This window comes from Leiobunum rupestre, chromosome 6 (genome assembly GCF_980474605.1).
Source record: "Leiobunum rupestre chromosome 6, qqLeiRupe1.1.hap1, whole genome shotgun sequence".
Classification (NCBI taxonomy): Eukaryota; Metazoa; Arthropoda; class Arachnida; order Opiliones; family Sclerosomatidae; genus Leiobunum; species Leiobunum rupestre.
The window spans coordinates 42,677,334-42,692,483 of record NC_143389.1 but is presented as its reverse complement, the minus strand read 5'-3'; the positions used below and the strand labels follow the sequence as shown (position 1 = coordinate 42,692,483).

Here is a 15,150-nt window from a genome sequence, read left to right as displayed (position 1 = left end):
AGATGTAATAGTGTCTAAAATCTTCGGCCTTATCAATTAATTAGATACACCTTTGTAGTAATATATTGTGAAATTATCTGGGGAACCATATATCGAAAATTAAAAATTAACGAACATTTATACATCTGAAAAAGAACTTAAAATATTTTAATTTGCTCAGAATCAAAAGTAGCCCAAAACTAGATAAACCGGAAAAGGGGGGAGAGGAGAGAAGCACTATTTTTAGTTTATGAATATCAATTTAAATAATAAATATTAATACTATATTAATAATCGGCCTGAGTGCTTTGTAAAACTGTAAATAAATGAAGTTTTTGTACTAATATCATCCGTTTCAATTGGTATTTTTTTATTTTATTTTACTGTACAAAGGTTTTTTTTGTATATTTGTTTTTTTTTCCCATAAATTTACACAATAGTACACGTTGAATGGTTTAATTTTATCTTTATTCAAAGGAACAATTATAACTGACACGCTCTCTTAATTAACCTTGAAATTGGGGTTCAGTTAATTTCTCCTTTATTTTTAAAATATACTCTTCGTTGTTCCGAGCCTGAAACTTATTTACATTAAAAACTAAAAAAACTGTTTTTGGAACGAATGTTATGTATCCGATAATAATAGTCATTTTTCCGGAAGTATTTGAATTTACTTCGGTTTCTTTGATTCACGAAATTTCAGGAACTTTTTTCTCCCATTTCTTTTACTCAATGAAACATTTTATCATCTTAATTTATTTACACTTTTTATATCAGTATATACACATCTCAAATATATTTACTTTTTTTTTAAAATACTGAAAATGTATATTAATATTAATTATAAAATTATCTTTTACATCCTAAAAAAATGGGGTATTCGTTAATTTTAACTTAATAATAATTATCTTTCATGGGACTGGCTATTAATGGACATACAATATTACCATATACGTAAGTCCTCTCTTACGAGCGTGTCAGTATGTCTCCAATTACTTTTAAGTTATATTAGCCAAGCAAAATAAGTAACAAATTTCCCTTTAAGATGTTAATGACTCGTAAAATTTCATTGGAAATAAATATTTTGATTGTGTGAAAGCGCGCTGAACTTTGTCTTCGGAGGGGCGGTGATTGAAACCAAACAGAACCAATCTCGGATATCCGGAAGTTGCCTAGTTGGCCGTTTTCAGATCGTTATCTACTAAAACACTGGGTGACTACGATTAGTCGATTGTTCGCAACGACAAAACGAATTCTCTGGGACTTTAATCTCAACTGATTTCCACGACACATACGGGGATGAAAAAATGACTTCTACGAAAACGAATCGTTGTTTAGTAAACCTAAAGTCATTTTATTTTTGCGTACCTTTCGCGAAGTATTAATATAGATATATTTTGAAACGTCACGTCCTAAAATAGCAAAGAAGAGGCCCTAATATTAATGTACATTATATTCGCGAGTCTGGTTGGTGGTGTTGTTGTTGTTGTTGGTATAAATGAAAAGCACCCTCCTAAGAAGTCTCAAACGGTTGTGACGGACAGGAGACCCAATGTTTTTGAGCCCTGAACTTTGTTACCGTGAGCCAGGACTTCCTGAACGGTGGTGAAGTCGTCGAAAACGGCGCGTCCTTTCCTCTTCAGCATCTTCTTCTGGGACAGTTCCAGGATGGTGATGGGTCGGTTGTTCACGGCGACTAAGTCGTCTACGTTTTCGTCGCCGTTCTGGCGTTCTTGAGTCGCGCTACCAACCGACGTCAGCCGATTCGTTCTCAATTGCATTTCCTTCCTTTTCCGGTCTCTGGCTCTCTCCAAGTGTCTTTTGCGTTCTTCCTTGGACCAATAGCGTCCCACTTTCAACTCGGACATGGCGTCGTCGTCCGTCGTCAGACCCGTTCGTTCCTCGTTGATTTTCAGCGCCCGTTCCTTCAGGATCTTGTTCCTGGCCGGTCTTCGAGCGATGTATCTTAACAAAGTAGGAGGGGCCAATTTTTATAAGTCGATTCTAAAAATTCGGGGACACCAAAACCAAGGCACTACAATGCCACTAAAAACGTGCATTAATTATAAATCTAGCGGGAGTAAACTTTGGAAGTACCGAAGGCAAAGCATTGTAACGTTCAAAATAGTCGCTTTTTTAGGAATCGAACCATGGTGCCATAATATTGCGTGATCAAGGTACAACACGAGTGCCAAGCACGCGGTTTAAAGGGTCAATAGTGAAACGCAACATCACTGGCCAGCGGATTTAAGTAAAAATAAAGGCTAAGCCGTGTAAAGAAAGCATAACCCCATTGGAATATGCGTAAAATAAGCTTGTCATTATGTTCTGAACAAAAAGTCTAACTCACCGAGTTCCGTCGGCTCTCCTTTTGACTTTCCATTCCATCTTGACATCTTCCAGAACGGGCGTGTTTCCTTTCGACGGACTCGAGGGACAACTGGTCAGTCCGCTTCTGATAAGCGGCGTAGGGGGCGACGCTAGAACGACCATCCCGCTGGACGCTCCGCCAGTAGAGCCGCTTCTCCGGCATCCGTTGGTCGGGGTTAAAGGTGGTTTCTTATTGACGGTAGGGGTGGGTTGCGTCGACTCCCTCGCTTGAAGGGCGTCTCGGAATAGCTGCTGTTGAAGCCAGATTGTGTGCTGCAGATTGGCCTGGTTCGTGTACATGGTCGTGCAAGGGTGGAACGTCACGTAGTTTTTGTTTTTCTCGGAATACTGAATGACATTGAAACGATGTCAAATTCGGCCGCGTGTTTTAGACAGCGGGTATATGACTTACGTGTAAGTCATCTTTGGATCCTAGGGCGGATCCTCGACTAGATCCTTCGTCACTGGCCGCTCTGTGGCGTCTGTTCGAAGGTTGGTGCATGTTGGAACCGTGGTTTCTGGTCAAATCCGGAGATAAACGTCTCCTGATGGAATCTTGGTAAAAGTTTTCCGATTGTTGTTGCTGAAGCAGGGCTCGACAGCATCGACGACAACTGTCGCAGCTAAAAATACTAGCGACGTCAGATTCTTGGAGCTGAGTGCCTTTGTCTTCCATTCTGAAAATAATCCAAATACCGATCTTAAGTATCACCTACGAAATAATTAAAATTTAAGTTAACTTAGAAAGTTACCTGGGAGATACTAGAGACATCATGGAGCCGTGATGAGACACAACCGTCATTTTTTTTTCGCCAGTCTGTCCCGTGTTGAGGACCAGGGGACTTAATTCTAGCGTCAAGGGAGTCGACCCGCCCGTATTATAGGCGCTGTCACGCTCTTGTTCGCTATTGTTCTGGTGGTGTTGGCGGGAAGGCGACGAGACGGACCCGTGCCTTCCTCGACCGAAGACCATGCTCTTGACCCACCTCTCGACGGCTTCCTTTTTGCTCATGGCCTGCAGCCTGGAACGAATCGAAGGCGGTTTATTGCTTTCCGCCGAGACGAGGTCTTCGGTGGAGGCGCCGACGGAGGGCAGTGGCTGGCCGCTGGAGGAAGGAACGTGCGTGGACGCGCTCGAGTTGACCGACGTCCGGCCGACGCGCATTTGATTCTGGAGGTCGACTAAGTTGACGTACAACTGGTCGCCGGCGATAGAGTCGCTACCGCGAGTATGGCAAGACGACGAAGGAGACGACGTATGGTTGGTTTTCTTCTGGGATTCGGACATGTGCCGATGGACTAGGGACTCGCATTCCAACTGAATGTGTTCCATCTCCTTGTTGAGCAACGCCATCTCCCGGTCCAAACTAGCGTCCGACTGATATCTGCCGATCGGGTTTGGCTAAAAATGTATCCCAAATATTACAACTTATGGTCTATAAAATATTACCAATTTCTCATCCCGAAGAACACTTACCGCATTCGTCTTGGTTTGATTAGCCGCTGGTTTCTTAAGAATCATGTCTAAGTTAGTGGTAGAAGTACTGGCGCATTTCAACTCCAGCTGCTCCCGGAATCGCTCACAATCGGAGGCGGACACCGTAACGTCATTTCCGGTAGTCATACCGGATGTACAAGCCGCGTCCAGCGCGTCGCTTCCCGGTCCCGCTACCACAGCGTCTAAATGCTCCAAATTCTCCTCGGAACTTTCATCGTTCCTGGTGCTTTCGTCCGTCCGTCCGACGCCGCTGTCTTTCTCGTGTTGACCCGCAACCTCTTCCAGCTCGTCCTCCAACTCATCTTCCTCCTTCGCGCAAAATAAAGTTATCTCCAATAAAGTAAAATTTGCGAGTTCTTACGAGTTAAGAATACCCTTAAGGAGTTGAGATACAAGATAAAGAGTATTAAAACTAGGGATGTACCGATATTGGTACAGCCAGTATATCAGCCGGCTGATATATCGGCTATTCGTGGCCGATATTAACAAAGTGTATGATATTAACAGTAGTGTGTGATAAAATCAGTGTGAAAGACGGTTCAGTATAGGCTGTGCGATTAGTGGCTTTAGTCAATCGAGTCGGCTATCGAGTATTTTCATCGAGTATTCGAGTCGAATAATATTGAAGTTGAGTCTAGTAATAGAGCACTTGATTGAGGGGAAACTTTCTCTTATTCGAGTCAAGTAACTAAAGAAAACCTTGAGTAATATTTTTAACGAGTCGGGTTATCGAGTACTTGATTAGGAGCTGGTTTTATTCAAGTAATTATTAAATTTAAATTAAAAGGGTTATAAAGTAATTTTCAATGCTGAAAAATATTCCTTTAATTTAAATGAACCAGTTTCCACAACTTTATAGGTACCGTTTATTGCAACCCAAAAAGTTGTAAAAACTCCTCTTTGAACTTTGAAGCAACGAGGATAGAAAAAAAACAAATACTCGACGAGTTTAGAGAGCAGCTTATTCGAGTAATCGAGTACCCGAATATGCAATTTTTTGGCACTCGGTAATCGACGAGTATTCTCCAATTACTTATTCGAAGTCGAGTTGGAGTACTCGACCTCAAAAAACGCCGAGTACTGTCATACCATTTTATTCTAATTTTTCATGAAAAAAGGTTTGTAAGAACATATTCGAATATGTTTCTTTTCATTTTACTTGATACATATTTTCTATCACAAATCGAATACCGTTGTTTTTTATTTGTTTAAACTAGTAACCTCTGTCTAAAAAAAGGTATGCTCTAGCTTCTGAAGTCTGGCGTCCGTGGCGCGGCCAATAAAATAAAATATTATCATTAGTTCATAGAGAATTATCCTATTTTTAAATGTTTTTTCTGAACATTTTATTCTAGTATCGGCCAATATCGGCTTCGCTTAAGCCGATATTGGCCAATACCGAAATTAAAAAAATAGGTTGATATATCGACCGATATATCGGTGCATCCCTAATTAAAAAATAGGATGGAGTCTCACAATTAAAGCGTTGTGACTTCGACAGAGGTCGCTGGCGTCGTCGTCATCGTCCTCGTCGTCGTTGGGACCCTGCTGGGGTCTGGCCACCAACAAGGTCACGTCCGATCGCTTCTCGGAGAACAGGGACACGGCCTGCTCGCGATTCCGCACTTCGATGCCGTTAATCTAAAGATAACAACGGAGATAGCGACACCACACGGCGAGGGAGGAGAGGAACCAAAGAAAAATCGATTAGTCGTATCGATTGAGTAGGCGATATAATCGATTATCCGACCGCATTCGCACCTGTAGAAGCTGATCCCCTTCGATTATTCGACCGTCTTTTCCCGCTACGCTCAGCGGTTCCACCTAAAAACCAGAAAAAGTAATTGAAAACGCAGGAACCGTTGAAAGGGCCAACAACCCTCTCCGGATAGAAGGACGAAAACCATTCGCGTTCCCTTCGTGAACTTTCACCCTTTTCCCCCAAAAATAGCCCTCGACAGCATCGGCATTTCCCACACGGAAGACGACACGACGTAGTGTACCCGATCTATTATTGTCCGCGTAACCAATCTTACCTCGCTAACGTAAATATCCGTGTCCGAATCGTCCGGAGCGCCGTAGCAAAGAGTGAGACCCAATTTCTCCGTGCTGGAACTCCGCCTTAGCGTCACTTCCTGTAGAGAGAGGGATAGAGGAGGAAGCCAATAAAATATTAATATATCGTCTCCTTTTCCGCGTTTATTCTGGCGCGGATAATGTTGGATGTGATTAGGAAAATTGAAGCACGTCGCCCACGTACTCGGTCAGATAAAAAAACTGAAAAACCCCTTTTCTGTTGTATAGGTCTAAGATCGCGTTCCATCTATTCGGATATGGTCAATTCGACCCATACCCGGATCGCTTTTCATAAAATAAAAGGCCGCCGGGGAGGGTGAAGTCTGTTTTTCCTTACGCTACGCCTCTTAAAGGGATCAGTTACGTTTCAATTCGTAGATGTAAACTTATCCAATAATACTAAGAACGGGAAACCCATCTTTGCTTATCTGAGATACAATTTCGAAAAACATATCGCATCTTACGCTAAACACCCTGTAGAAGCTTGGTTTTTTATTTGTAATGGAAAAAATTGATATATTTTAATAAATATATCTTTTAAAAAATATCTTTTAAAACATATCTTTTAAAACGTATCTTTTAAAACGTATCTTTTAAAACGTATCTTTTAAAACGTATCTTTTAAAACGTATCTTTTAAAACATATTATTATTATTATTATTATTATTATATTATATTATTATTATTATTATCTTTCAAAATATATCTTTTAAAATATATCTTTCTTAACTTGAATAACGTAAATATATCTAACGAATAAATACTCGTACTAAAATATTTCTTAAAGGGAATATAACCACAGGTATTTGGTTTGGAACACCAACTTTTGCAGCTCTGGCCGCTCTTGCCTTTGGCTTTAAAAATGTTTGGCGCCACTGTACAGGGAAATTTGAGCTTATTTTTCGAGCATTCATTCTCCCGACAGTAGACATAATTAAATTCTAGGTTGTATGAAGAAAAATAATCAAATAATTCTTTAAATAAAAGATAATTCATAGCTGATTATAAAGTTTGTGCTGCTGCGACTGGACATATAACCGGTTTGTCTATGGTTTCTCTTTATACGGACGAAGCTGAGAATTCTCTACGCATAGATCTGGCAGCATTTTTCAAAAGGGGGCAAGACAATCAGAGAGGGGTTTATTTAAGCACCTATTTTATAACATTATTTACTTTTAATTAAGTACCCGAAAATGTATCGTTCGTAGGCGGTAAAACAAATGGGAAAAAATTATTTTATATTATCTAAAAAGTGCCTCTTGTGACAAGAAAACCGTCTTAAAAAATAAATAATAAAACTAGGCTCGCCAGACTTTCTTCGGAAGATTGTCTGTAAACCCTTTCTATGAAATTAATACTTCTTTTTATCTCTAGATATTTTTCCGATTTTCATTTCTTTAAAGAAGACGAAGAAAAAAAATCCGCGCAGGCACGCAACGCTCTAGATGAATTTTTTTTACACGATGCATTTAAATCCCGACCAAAATGAATTTTGCTCACGAACGGCGGCAGGGGGCGTCGCAGAGGGTCGTTAGCGAAACGTATCGTTTGCGCGCGCCTCCCGCTTCTCATCTCCAGCCTCGAATCCCGGCGGATTACGGCAGACTTATTTTTCTACTGCCTTCAATTTACTTTTCCTTCGCGCAAAGCAGGCGCGTGAAAAGGATTTTTTATGCTTCCAAATATTTTTCATTACAGAGCTACCGGCCTTAGCTACCAGACTGATGGCGGTTTAAATTTATAACGCGAATTTAACATAGTGATTATTGTTATTTACAGGTAATTTAATATATTTTAAACAAGCGTTTTATATTATATTATATTATATTATGAGTATTTAAATTCGAGGGGGAAAGTATTTACATTCGACAGGGAAGTATTTAAATTCGAGCGGAAAATATTCACAATCGGGCGGAATCTATTCACAATCGGGCGGAATTTATTTATATTTGGGCGGAATTTATTAATATTCCGGCGGAAAGTATTTACATTCGGGCGGAATTTATTAATATTCAGGCGGAAAGTATTTACATTCGGGCGGAATTTATTAATATTCAGGCGGAAAGTATTTACATTCGGGCGGAATTTATTAATATTCAGGCGGAAAGTATTTACATTCGGGCGGAATTGATTAATATTCAGGCGGAAAGTATTTACATTCGGACGGAATTGAGTAATATTCAGGCGGAAAGTATTTACATTCGGGCGGAAAATATTAATATTCAGGCGGAAAGTATTTACATTCGGGCGGAATTTATTTATATCAATCAATAAGCGCGCTTGCTTGTGCTTATCACAAAAGCTTTAAATCAAATTAAGGGAAAGCTATAAATTCGAAAATAATGGTTCGTTGCTCCGTTAAGAGCCTTTAAAGGGATTTGTTAAAAACATTTACGTTTCTATCTCTATAACAAATGCAATATATTAAAACAATGGGGTTTATTTTAGTTATTTTCCTTTAATGATCTGTGATATTTATCATACGAACCGGGATTCTGGGAAGTGATTACGTGCCACGGAGGGGATCTCGCCCTATAAACAAACCCGAACTTTTCGACAGGCCTGGAAAGGCTAACAAATGCGAAACCAATAGTTGCGAAGTATAAAAATCGTTACACACGTTACAAACGAAAATATACTTTCTATATATATATGTACACTATAAAAGAAGCTTAATAATGGGAGCTCTTCGATCATCGTGTCTTTAGCGCTTGTCAATAAGTGTTGCCATAGTAACTGGATGGACACAAAAAATAATTCGCCGCGGGAGGAACAACTCCTTTCTCGCAGCGCTGTGAATGGCGGGAAAATGGTAGAGGTCGTTCGAATAATAAAAGATGGACGTTCGGGTCAGTGAGTCGCCATAAGGGTTCACGAATTTCCGAAAGAACTTAGAGGACAGCGAAAGGATGACCCCAAGGTTACGTTTGACATGTTAGTGAGAAAATATTGGAATTCTTGTCAAATCGTATTTGATTTGTAATAAAATATAAGAGATCTATTTTTTTCACCTAAACGGCTAGCGCAAAAGATCAAATCTATTTCGTTTTGAAGCCTTACAGATGAAATAGTAGGGTTGTAATTCGGAAAAAATTCCGGAAAATTTACCGAGGTCTTTTTTCGGGAAATATTCCGTATTTTTCCGAAAAAAAAAGTTTTTATTTGATGATTAGCTTAATCTAAATTTCGCAGCGTTTTCACCTAATTATGTCGAATCCAAAAGTAAAACTAAACCACTAGACTAGTCTAGAATAAAAACCCTTAAAAAGTAATATATATTTAATTTTTTTATTTTCCGATTTAAGGAAAATTTCCGGAAATGTTTCCGCATTTAAATTTTCCGGAAAATTAACAATTCTAAGAAATACTAAACAGAAAGTTATAGAATTTCTACAGTTAAATAGATTTCGTATGAGGATCGCTTCCGATAAATGAAATGAAATTGAGAGTTGTAACCAAATCAGAATTACGAATGGGAATTGAATGTAGAATTTGAAAATCATATGGTAAAGCGCACGAACTCACCTCGTATTCGACTTCGCAGCCTATGTCATCATCGTCCGCTTCCGGGGTGGCTAGCGGTTGGTAGTTGGTAATGACGTCAGCGGTCAATAGAGAGACGGACCTTAGAGGAGACGATTGCAAATATCCCGTTCTAAAAACACAAAAAATAAGGACTTTTATTTCGTTACACAGTTTGTCTAACAAAATTAGCAATTCAAAAAGGAAGGCCCAAATAACAATGATTTCTCCTCCCCTTTCCCCTTGCTTACGATACGAATTACCATAATGGTTAAATAGGCAGTTCCACTGACCAACATTACGCCATAGATCTATTAAATTTTGGGGAAACGAGTTGTTACGAAGGAGACTTCATATAGCTAATAGCAGACCGCGTAAAAACCCACTAATGACTTTTCCACTACAGAGTATACGCGTCGCGAAGGACTATTTCGGCTGGTATTTAATTCATCTATTCCGCCTTATAACCCAGCGTCACTTAATAAGGAAGGAAAGCTTCTAGCATTGCCCATGCTTTTACGTTAAACCAGAAGTATATATGATATCATTACCGGAGAAGTAAGACCGTAAAAGTTGAATATATGTAATTTAGTTAGTTACAAAGGGCGTGAATCTCCAGCAAAATTACCGAAACATACATAGAATCATATATAACATAGTCACTCATAAGTATGCCATAAAAGCATTTTCGTTAATGAAACCTTGTTCACGGGATATGACGTAAATTACGTTACTTACAACTCCGTGACAAAATACGCGTCATCAACTTTACTGATGGGAAACGGAAGTTAGTGAGAATTCCTCGCGCGTTTCTGGCTTTGCCCATGTCAAGTTTAGCTCGTGCCTCGCGATCACCTGATTTCATTTCCATGGTAACCTTTTCAATAGCGCAAGGATTATAAGCATTTTTGCATTTTTGGGTCTGATTAATGTATGTTCCGCGTGAAACAAGGTCTCATTGAATTTTTTTCAATGGAAATGTTATACAGAGGCATACTTAAGAGTAATTATGTTACATATGATAGAATCAATAAACATTGTGTTTCAAAAGGTTATGCAAAACTTTTAAAGAGTTGTAGTGGGTGAGTTGAGAAGTATGCCTGTTTTTTCCCATTTTCCTACGATGAGTCAAAAGAGCGCCAGAGAGCTTCGAAGTGTGGCCTACTAGCCCCTGGAATTAGGCTGCAACAAGCGCAATACCAAGCAGCTATATGTCTACATTACGTCTGTGTGTAATAATTTCTGAAATTGTATTTTTGTATCAACTCCTGGGAATCCATATTTAAATGGTTTCCCCCCTGTTTCAAAAGGGGTTTGTAAAATCAAAAGGAAAATAAATACGTATGTATGTATGTATGTATGTACGCAGCAGGGAAATGCGAACTTTAAGGTTTGGGTTCGTGTGATAGGTAAAAAAGGACTTTGTAAACAAATCGAGGTAACCAGCGTAACAAAGTAAATTTAACCGTATTTAAAGTCCCTGCTGCTTTTTACTGTGATTGTTGCAGCCTACTTCCAGGGGCTAGTAGGCCACACTTTGAAGCGCTCTGGCGCTCTTTTCACTCATCGTAGGAAAATGGGGGAAAAACAGGCAACTAACCCCTACAACTCCTTAACATTTTTGCATAACCTTTTGAAATACCCTGTATATAGAAAATATACTACGTGCGTTACTCTACTTGGTGGTATTAAATGTATACATTATGCTGCTTAGAGAACATTTACTTTTTAGAAGTTATATTTAACCGATGAAATAGTTTGAAGTCACTACAATGACGTATTTTAATCGCCCTATTTTCTGCCAAGAGATTTTCTAAGAGATATTTTATATAATCCTAATGAGATTAAAATGACTGTAGTCCTCATGAAATAAATATATCCAAGAGTCAGCTATATTATTATTTTTAAAAATGCTGATCGTACCCATTTTGCGGGGGGAACGGCACGAGCGGGGTTTCTCCCCACCCGCCCGTCCATTCCGTTTGGGTGCACGAGTCGCAGAGGGTGGGCGACGTGGCGGACGATTGGGCCACCACTTTGGCGCAGTTGGCGTTTCCGCCGCGAGGGGCGCTGGTCACTTCGTTATTATCGTCGACGGTCATTTTCTTGGAGTTGTCGTCCGTCGCTTTGTGATTAATCAGCGGCGGCAGAGGCGGCGTCCCGTTGCGGCTGGTCAAGGACGTCGACTCTCGCCTCAGGACCTCGACTACGATGGGCTCTTTGGCCGTTCGGAAGGCTTCCACCGCCTCCTCGTGGCGAGCTTTCGAAATGTCCCGGCCGTTCACCTACAAAGATAAGAAAAACACGATTAAGACACGTTCCAGATGTACAGGGTGCTCACTTTATAGCTAAAGTTCACCAATATCTTAAATTAAAATACGCTAAATTATTATTTGAACTAATAAAAAAACAAGAATTTATTTATATTTAGGAAGAATGATTATGTTGCGCCAATCGCCGGGCACGTGTAACGCCTTTCCCCCATCTCGCGCGGGGGGGGGGGGGGGGTAAGACAAAACGTCACCGGCGTTTGATTACCATCGCGTTAGGTGACGTAAATTTTAAGCAGCCAATGAAATACCGGGACTATTCGTTTTATTTTAAGCGGAGGAGCGTACTGGGGGGACCAACGGGTGGATTGAGAGAAAGGCTAAAAACCGTCTCGACATAGATATGCTCCCTAGGTATAAATAAATACATTCTTGAAAAATCCCAATGACGTCTATTAAGGCGGAAAAATATTTGGTATATTTTTGGCTTACTAGCGCCTGTAAAAGTGTTCGACCCGCCTGGCACCGACCGATGTAAAAAGCTTCCTACATCCATGGCGGTTATTTCTCGATGCTACATCAGGGCACACAATTTGCCTTAAGGGAAACCATAACATTTCAAATTAAAAAGGGAAATTAATTTTAAATCATAAACATTACGCCTCGAACTAAGCAATAATCCGGCGTTTAAATTTAATTTTTGTCAAGAGGGCAATTTTAAGAAGAAAAAAAATACGAGAAAATAAAATTCTTTTGAATACGAACATCATTAAGCCGTTTTCGGAAACATAAGGAGGAGGGGGAAATAATTATTTCCATCCCCCACATCCCATTAGCGTCATTAAAAAGGATCCCGTAGCGACACCTATGAGAGGGTAAATAAGGAGAGGGCGGGGGGGGAGGAAGTTATCCCTCGTCCCCTATTTCTCCCCCCCCCCAACCCCCCGGTCCATGATAAGACCTGCCCAGTACGGTAGGGTTCCTAATGAATTTTAATTAAAGCTAATTATCCGAAGGGTGGAACACGGAGATGGGCAATAACGCGCGCCGGGCGGGATTCGGACCTTCAAGCGCCATCCGGAGATACTACGCCAGAATGGAAGCGCGTGCAAAGGGAGGCTGAAGTGGGGCTTCCCTTCATCGCTCTTATCCTAGCGCGTCCCTCCGTATCATTGGCAACGCACACCAGACGAGCTTATTTTATCTCTACACAGTGCTACGCAGCGCCTCCTACGAGAGTAATATTACCGACCACACCTCAACGCTTTTTCCAAAAGCAAAAAGAAGATTCAGTATAGCGTAAACGAGATGATCAATTATGAATATTATGTCTTGATTTAAATAATTTGGAAAACATGTGGATTTATGTGAATTATGGCAATATTGCGATTTATAAATAAAAAGTTTTTTTTTTATTCGCCGCCTGGCATTCTTTATAGAGCACATTTCGACAAATATATATATTAATTTATCTAGATCAATTCGGGAAGATATTAATTCAGAAGTTTAAAACACAGCTTTCGGTAATTTACAGTCTCTTAAATTAAAAATATCAACAGACCGAAAAGAATTGCCACTATCTTAATTTTGTAACCGCCTCAAAATGGCAATATTACACCAAAACAAAATGTCAATATTACCACAAAACAAAATGGAAATATTACCCCAAATAAAATGTCAATATTACCACAAAACAGAATGGCAATATTACCACCAAACAAAATGGCAATATTACCACCGAACAAAATGGAAATATTACCATCGAACAAAATGGAAATATTATCACAAAAAATGGCAATATTACCACCGAACAAAATGGCAATATTACCACCAAACAAAATGGCAATATTACCACCGAAAAAAATGGCAATATTACCATCGAAAAAAATGGCAATATTACCATCGAAAAAAATGGCAATATTACCATCGAACAAAATGGCAATATTACCACCGAACAAAATGGCAATATTACCACCGAACAAAATGGCAATATTACCTCCAAACACAATGGAAATATTACCACAAAACAAAATACTAATATTACCACAAATAAAATACCACTAAATTCGAAATTAAAATTGAATTTATCCTCAGAGAGGATCCGTATACGCGACCATAGAGGCATAGACGGAGCTAAAGGAATCATCCAAAACAGAGAGAGAGAACGAGCGAAGAAAACAAGTAGAAGGAGCGCGCGTGCGAGAATTTTTCGCGAGAGTAGTTACTGAAGGGAATGGAATCGTTATTTCAGTAGTGAGGAACCTCGGGGAGAAGGGGAATATTCTCCCCCGATTGGAGTGAAGGGCCAGTCCGTGATAAACGACTGTGGGTGGGATGAGAGAAAATCGCTCCCTCGCATCTAAACACACTATATATACAAACACCAGCCACCACACTAAAAGCGGGAGGGACTGGCAATGCAGTCATATTTATATATACATATACGTTTTACCCTTCAGGGATGGCAAGATGGAAAGTAGGAGGAAGAGTTTTTGCATTAGAGAAAATTCCCTCTTCCGAAACGGGAGAAAACCCAGCAAAAACCCGCGCGCGCTCGAGCTTATATTTAAAAAGAGGGTGCTGAAATAGCGTAAATATAGAACTACTTCCATATATACTACAAAGGCTGGGAGCGTCGTTTAGTCGCGGCGGAGGAAATGTTTTATCCAACCCCAATTGTAGATGGCGACACCGTTCCAGGCGCACCCTTTTCAGCTTTTTAATGGTATAACGTCGATCTTAAACGCCGAGGAAAAAACTTCCGAATACTCGACCCTAGAATGGAATCTCTCTCGGCTTTTATACCTTCAGAGTCTTCGTAGGTTAGGCTTAACAAGTTTGAATATAACGCTGTTTTGAATTTAATGATAATCTGTATTATTCGACAACAATAAGTTAATCCAAGCTTGTACGGAATAATTAGCGAGCCTTAGAAAAACCCGGAGTTAAATTTGAATCTCGCGAGCTTTATTCAAATGCTGGAGGGGATTTAGTATGTATATTTGGGGACCGTTGGGGGTTTCAAACCAACCGGAGCGAGTGTAACGCATTAGCCAAGGTCAATTATGAATTATTCATAATTCCCCGCATCAGATATATAACCCGGTAAATACAACATCCCTATTACGCTTAGCATAGACCCCGTAGTCGCGAGTTTAAGCAACCATTTCACAGTAAAATACGCGTACGTCAATTTTGGACACAAAGATTTCGGTTAATGATAGTTTTTCGAGGAGTTATTGCTTGTTTTTTGGAATATAAAATTAACCATTTTAATTATTACGTTCCCATTCAACAATTTATTAAAAATAACAAAGTTAAAGCTATTAGTTTTTTAAATGAATATCATTAAAAATACAAACTATCTATCACACTTATGGTTTTTTTCTTACGCTTATAAATTTCTATTTGGTACAGGTTTAAAGTTAAAATCAT

General features: G+C 39.6%; 1 protein-coding gene across 1 annotated transcript in view; it reads right to left on the bottom strand.

Moving 5' to 3' along the window:
* Positions 1-332: 332 nt before the first annotated feature.
* The window catches only part of Slip1 (SLo interacting protein 1), a 234,660-nt gene continuing 219,842 nt past the window's right edge, over positions 333-15,150 (bottom strand). Inside the window, exons 4-13 of the mRNA XM_090179410.1 lie at positions 11,369-11,730; positions 9,449-9,578; positions 5,884-5,982; positions 5,609-5,671; positions 5,324-5,488; positions 3,827-4,156; positions 3,102-3,751; positions 2,762-3,026; positions 2,330-2,697; positions 333-1,944 (exon numbers count right to left, since the gene is read on the bottom strand). Of these exons, the coding sequence (XP_090035536.1) occupies positions 1,503-1,944; positions 2,330-2,697; positions 2,762-3,026; positions 3,102-3,751; positions 3,827-4,156; positions 5,324-5,488; positions 5,609-5,671; positions 5,884-5,982; positions 9,449-9,578; positions 11,369-11,730 (2,874 nt within the window). The 3' untranslated portion in view covers positions 333-1,502. The remainder of the gene's footprint in view (positions 1,945-2,329; positions 2,698-2,761; positions 3,027-3,101; positions 3,752-3,826; positions 4,157-5,323; positions 5,489-5,608; positions 5,672-5,883; positions 5,983-9,448; positions 9,579-11,368; positions 11,731-15,150) is intronic.